The following is a 7,433-nucleotide window of genomic DNA, read 5'->3' on the forward strand; positions in this document are numbered from 1 at the left end:
TATATATATATATATATATATATATATATTGTAATGTATATATATTGTAGTATATTTTATTTAAAGTAGTACATATATATTGAATGGTGTGTATATATGTGTATATATCTTCTATAGATGTGTATATTTAACGTATACACGTGTATATGTTTTATAAATTAGTATATAACTATATAACTATATAACTATATAACTATATATATATATATATATATATTGTAATGTATATATATTTTAGTATGTGTTTTATTTAAAGTAGTACATATATATTTAATGGTGTGTATATATGTGCATGTATCTTTTATAGACGTGTATATTTAACGTATACATGTGTATATGTTTTATAAATTGTATATATATTGTAGTATATATATATATATATATATTATAGTATATGTTTTATTTAAATTAGTACATATATATTGAATGGTGCGTATATATGTGTATATATCTTCTATAGAGGTGTATATTTAACGTATACATGTGTATATGTTTTATAAATTAGTATATAACTATATATATATATTGTAATGTATATATATTGTAGTATATGTTTTATTTAAAGTAGTACATATATATTGAATGGTGCGTATATATGTATATATATCTTCTATAGACGTATATATTTAATGTATACATGTGTATATATTTTATAAATTAGTAATTAGTATATAACTATATATATATATATATATATATATATATATATATATATATATATATATATATATGTTTTATTTAAAGTAGTACGTATAGTCGTATATATTGAATGTTATGTATATATGTGTAATTGTGTATATATTTTTAAAATTCTAATGTAGTATATACTATATATATAATGCATATATATTGTTTAACGTATTTTAAATGTATGTCGGTTGGTATCTATAGTGTATATTAAGAAAAACTTTTTTAAAAATTTTTGATCGGATTTGACCGAATTTTTAACCGGATTTGATCGAGTTTAGGTGGGTTTGACCGAATTTTTAACCGGATTTGATCGACTTTAGGTGGGTTTGACCGGGTTGGGGTTAAGTGGGCCAAGTTAGAATATTAAATTTTTTACTGTTGAAACCGGACCCGACCCAACCCACTTAATCATAATCCGAACCCGACCCAGTCCACAACCCGATTAAAGTTAATTGGCCGGTTCCGAATTTATCCGCGACCCACTTAACACCTTTAATATATAGTAGTGCTAAAGTAGTATATAATAGATGGGACCTATTCTTGAGCATTGGGCTTTGAAGATGTCAACATGTTCCTTGGCTGCAGCTGCTGCGTTGCTCACTTTCTCCTTTACCGAATGCATTTCTTCTCTATTTCTCTTCGGGTTCGTTTGGCGTGGGATATTAAAATAAATAGTTTCGGATAAAAAAATAGTTTCAAAATCAATTTTTTGATATTTTGTTTGGTTGTTAAGTTTGGAATAATTTATTTCAGGACTAACAAATAGTATCGGAATAAGTTATCCCACCTTTTGGGTGGTATAAATAATCCCAACATTATTTAACTTGGGATAAAGCTACAAATGACAAAATGAACCTCCAATTATCACTATATATGACAAAAGCCATATATATATATATATATATATATATATATATATATATATATATATATATATATATATATATATTCCGTTACTTTACTACTATATATGAGAGAAAAGTGAAATTTTGATAATCCTCAAATCAATTTTCTTTTGCCAATTTTATCCCAAGTTAAATTTTAATTACTTTACAAATTTTCATTCATTTTGGTTAATTTGAACAATTATATGAGTTTTTCAAATGCAACAAAAGTGATGAGTCATGAAAAATGACAATGACACCATAAAAATATTTAAACAATAAAATTCAAAATTAATCCAAGGGTTGTAGAAATGTTTATTAATCTTACTTCAAATTTTCATTTTTCCTTACAAATTTATTATGAACAAGTAATTAACGTATTTTGATACCCTTTCTATTTTAGTACATGCTTGATTATTAAATAAAAAATTATTTTTCTATATAGCTAAAACTGTTTGAAAATTTAATTTTTAAAAAAATATAATTTAACTCTCCAAATATTAATGATACTAAATAATGGAAAATGAGAGTAATTCATTTTCATATTTTTTGATGATGAATGTTTTTAACAAAAAATGGAATTACCAATATTTTATAGAATTTAGGACAGAATAAATAATTTAACATAAAATATTAAAACTTCATACACGTTTAATAAATATCAACACAAATTTCTTAATATGTATTTTTAGAAAAAAGAAACTACCAAAGTTAAAAAAAAGAAATAATTTCAATTTCTTTTGTATGGTTTAATATGAAGGAAAATAATTAAGTTAAATAAGGTTAAAGATATTTTTGTAAACAAACTATCTATTCTTAAAAAGAATGCAATGCATATTATTTTTAGTACCACCGACTAAACAACCATTAAAAAATAATATCAGCATAACTAATCATAGGACAACTAATCCCAACATAACTTGTTTCCAAACCAAACGACCCCTCTAGTCAAGACTAAGGTATATTTACCAAGTTCAATTAATTGGTGTTTAGATGTTTAATAAAGAAATCGTTTTATTACTACCACAAAAAAGTTAGTTTTCATTGAAATTTCAGTCACGTGACGATTGTATTCCAAAGGTATAATGGTAGAGTTAAAAGTCCAGCCAAGCTTTTCCATTCCCAAAATGAATTACAGCATATCTAAGATAAAGAGGTAAATATTAGTGGCTGTGGGAAACTGGGAATATTGGCAGTAAGAAATACACAGAACAGAACAGAACAGAACTCCAAAGTACAACTACTAATTAACCTGAAAGCAGCACATTTCCTTTGCACTAAATCAAGAGCGGTAATGTGGCAAAAAAGTTGCTAAATCTGTGTTGTATTTGTCAAAATAAATAAATTGTTGGGGTATTTATCGTAGTATCTTAGTGCCTCGAATAGAGTTGGACGATCACAACTTTTAAGACCTTGTACAATAAGCAACATATATCGGACCATATGGATAAATAGGGGCAAATTGGTCATTTCGAAAACTCATTATCATTATTTGTATCTTCTTTCAGTAGCTAACTCGTGTTCTATTAGCTACTCAAAAATCCACGCGTGTCTCCCACTCGGATCACAAACATCAATATTTTGGGTCCTCTTAATCGGTTCAATTTTCGCACACCTTAATTAATCTCATGAGATATGTATTATCTCCCGTTAGTAAGCTAGCATCAAGCAACGTTATCCACCAACGCCACAATGTAAATGTTATCGTGATTTTAGACTCTGACGGAGGTAGAGACATTGACGAGAGCAAATTAAAGAAGTTGATGGAAGAAGCTAACAGGCCATTTTAGTTTCATTCATCACCAATACCACTTGTTTTGGTTAGTTCTTATCAACGTTGTTCACAGGGCATTCTTCCGGTTAACTGGACTTATTGTTTATATATGTCATTATCTATCTATTTAGAAAAGCTAACATTATCACCGGTGGCGGATATACAGTAGAAGATGTGGGTTTTCGGGAACTCACACTCGTTACCGTAAGACTTAAAATTACATAGAAAAATCGTCAAAAGTTATAAATATTAATAGGTGAAAACCCATAACTAAATCAATGAAGAGCTTAGTGGTAGGAAAGGAGCCCTTGAAACCATAAGTTTGAAATTCTGGATCCACCTCTGATTATCGAAATTTGTAGCCTATTAAGTGGATATATATATATTATACAGCTTCTTCTTGTTCATCATTATTCTCATCTAAAATGCACAGTGCATAGACGGGGAGAGTGCCGGCAGAAGGTCCGCCAGGCTTTTACTCTGCACCTAAGTAGGAAGTACTGCTGGAAGTTTTACGGCAAGTAATCAGGTATCAGAATGCATAAAGTATCAAATCCTGCTACCGGAGGGGTAGAGAAGGTGTACGATGTACTTTCCCAGGGATAGTATCTTAATTAGTGTCTCAATGGAACTTGCCGGCAGCAGCATAACAAACAGATTAAGAAAATAGGTGATGGATCAAGGAAAGAAGATACAATTTCAACTACTTTAAATCGGCAAAGAAATATGCACATGGTACCATACTTGCTGGTGCAACTAAGGATATAATCTATTAACAACTTGTGCACAGACACATCCTTCTAATATAAAACAAATTAAAATGCGGAAAAGGGCCTAAAAATAGTGCAAAAATGTCTTTCGGGCCTATAATGTCCTTTCCGTCTATCTATAGGGCTTACTTTGCCCTTTTATTTAATAAATTAATTTATCCTCAATTCATTAATAACGTAGTTTCTTTTAATTGGTCAAGTAATAATTAATTAAATTAATTAATAACCCGATCCACTAAACCTAACCCATCGATACAAGCATGAAGAGCACAAAAGAATACAAAACATGGTTAAAGGCTCAAGCTTCGAAATTGGCAAGTGTTTGGAGCCTTTTAAAGTCTTGTCAAGTTGAAGGAGGAGAAGGGAATCAATACACTCAAGAGGTGCCTCACTTGAAGGGTAAGAAGGACTTTTCACCTTATATTTCAACACCCAAGAGGCGCCCTAAGTTAGGGCTATTATGATCCTTTAAGACTTTCTTTTACGCTCCAAAGGAGCACCCTTCATTAAGTCTATTTTAGTCTTTGTTTGTAATAAGCATAAATAGACTAGTAGCCTTCTATTTTCATTAGTTTTTACATAATGAATTGAGTAACTTTTTAGATTGAAATTTTAGTGGTAGATTGTAGTCTTCCTCTTCTCCTTAAGAGAGGGAAAACCGAAATTAAATATTGAATACAATTGAAAAGGATTTCACTTGTATTGGATATTTGGCAAGAAAGATGTGTTTGAGGAAGTGTGAGTCCTTTGGGTCACCTAAGAGAGTGGTTTGAGCTTACATTGGTGATGTGTTTGAAGGTTTGATACATCTTCTAGTGCTATTCATTAATGAAAGTGGAGGTCTCTCTACTATCTTTACTTTTTGCATCTCTTCTTCATCTCTTTTCTTCTAAGTATGTTGTTTTTTCTTTTATATGTTTGCTAATTTTCGCTATATTCTAGTACTATTTTCGTGTTTTTGATAGTCTTTAAGCTATCATTTGATATCAAAGCCTTGGTTAGGGTTGTTCCTACATCCCTAAATCTTGGTTTTAATGTTTTTATTTAGAAAATCTCAACAAAAAGGAGTCAAAAAATTCGAAAATCTCAAAAAAATTATGTGTTGTCTTGTGTTATGTTGTGGATCCGAACTAAAAACTTAGATCTACACGATTTTACTTTGTTTTGGAAGTTTCTTGTGTTAGATTCTTGTTCTCTAATTAGATTCTTGTTCTCTAACACTTAGATAGTCTAGATCTATACTTGAGACAAGATTTGGTTGAGTTTGAGCTAAGAACCTCCATGGATATGGTGTTTTTGAAGCTTTTGAGCTAGATCCGAAAGCTTTGTGATTTGGACGAGTTTTGTGACTGATTTTTACATATTTGAGTTCACCTTGGCCTAAGGAATCTAGATCTACAAAAAAAATTCATATTTGGAGTTCATTTGGTTAGGGGTCAAACATTGGCAAACTCTTAAATATTCATTTTGTTCTTCCATCTTCACCAAGTCTTGCTAAGGAAGAATATTCAAAGAGTGTGTTTGATCCCAAAAAGGAGAAGAAAGAGAGTGTACTTGGTGTTTGTGAAAGAATATTCCTTGGCATATTCATTGTCATCCAAAAAAAAGAAGAGACAGTGAATAATCAAGTACAATTGAAAGTACAAGGGGGACCAATCCATTTTGAATTCATTTGAAGCTCCAAAAGGGCTCCAAACCTTCAATTTTTTCCTCCCAAACGAAATTTCTTCTTCTCCTAAGTGTGTTTGGCCGAAAAGGAAGAATTTGGAATTTGAAAATTTTGAAAAGTGACGTCCAATTACAAGATGCCACGTCATCACTAGCTAAATGGCCAAATTGAGTTCCTAGTTAGATTTTTTAGTTTCTAATTTTGATTCTAGTTTCTTTTAAGCTAATTCTAACATTAATTAGCAAACTAGTAAGTTCTTACTAGATTGATAATTAATCTAGAGTTCGTTTAATCCGTGTCTTTGATTTTTTTGTGTGCTTTTCTTGTTTTAAAGTCGTAGTATTTCAAACAATGTTGGTTCAAGTTCGTACATCACTTTATTTGAGTTGTTTCAAACAAAGATCGATTCCGGACTAATGCTTCTCACCTCTCAAGTAACTTGCCAAGTATTGTCGATTCTCCAACACTTGTGAGGCCAAGTGTGAGGTGAGGTTGAGTGTGAGTGAAGTGAGGCTTTATTTGAACTAACGTGTTTGTTCGCTTTGTAGTTTTTTCTTTGTTGTTTTTTGCTTTTGTTAGGTACCATTGCCATGGAATCCGAAGGTACCATATCCTAACCTTTGAGAAATGATGCTTTGAGAGCCTTGATGGCTCAGTTTGAGGCCTTTGCCCGAGATATGAAGAGTAATCGTGATGCTTTGAGGAGTGATTTGGATGCTATGAGGAGAGACATAAAGGGTTATATGGGATCAATGAGGGGTGACATGATTAGAATTAAAACGGGGGTTGTTAGACTATGTCCACCAAAACCTCCAGAAAATTCAAACCACCAAGTCCCAAATCCACTTGACCAAAGACCCTACACTCCACAAAGCCCCATACCACAAATCCAAACCCATCATCAACCAAATTCGGTTCCCCCTCTCCAAACTTCCCTAAACCGAATTCCCTCCATCCAAGTAGAAAAAAAAGAAAGATCTAAAACCCATAAAAGGTGAGGCAGAGCCTCAAGATGCAGAGGAAATGGATGGTGAGGTACAAGAAGAATGTGAGAAAAGAAAGAAGGAAAGGGAAGGGAAGGTCTTGGAATGTGAGCTTAAAAAGGGGAAAACAAATTTGATTGTGGGACTTGCCCACAAATGTGCCTTGATACTTCCTAACTAAAAAGCTAACATTTTGCATAGCTTTGATTCTTCTTATGTGTAGGTACAAGATAAAATGATATCCAAGAAGGATCCAAAAGGAGTTCCACATGAAAGCATGGGAAATGAACTAGTGACTACCTTGATCGAGAGCTCCAAAAAGGTGGACTCTCCCAGCTTAACCCGAGGTGACTTTGCTATTCTCAACACTTTCTTGAACTCAAAAAGTTGTGATTTAGTGTCTTGTGAAGTGGTTTTGGGTTTACTAATGCATACCTCCTTCCTTAGTAACTTTTTTATTGTGAATAATGATCAACTTGCTCTTAAAACTAGTTTACTACTTGAATATGAGAATTGTGGGATTGAAAAACCTCAAGTTAGTGATGATGTTTATAAAGTTGATCTTGATAATGAATATGGCCCCTTGAACTTCTTGTGTGGTGAGAACCTTGCTATTAATTGTGTTCTTGGTGACCATGTGTATGGAGAGATTGCGGATGATGA

The 7,433-nt window shown here is 31.7% G+C and overlaps 1 protein-coding gene across 1 annotated transcript in view; it reads right to left on the reverse strand.

The window, feature by feature from the left end:
* Nucleotides 1-1,312, reverse strand: part of LOC124897242 — a 5,882-nt gene extending 4,570 nt beyond the window's left edge. Inside the window, exon 1 of the mRNA XM_047410031.1 lies at nucleotides 1,225-1,312. Coding sequence (XP_047265987.1) covers nucleotides 1,225-1,312 — 88 coding nt within the window. The remainder of the gene's footprint in view (nucleotides 1-1,224) is intronic.
* Between the last annotated feature and the right edge of the window lie 6,121 nt (nucleotides 1,313-7,433).

The sequence above is a fragment of the Capsicum annuum genome, chromosome 1, assembly GCF_002878395.1.
Source record: "Capsicum annuum cultivar UCD-10X-F1 chromosome 1, UCD10Xv1.1, whole genome shotgun sequence".
In the NCBI taxonomy this organism is placed as follows: Eukaryota; Viridiplantae; Streptophyta; class Magnoliopsida; order Solanales; family Solanaceae; genus Capsicum; species Capsicum annuum.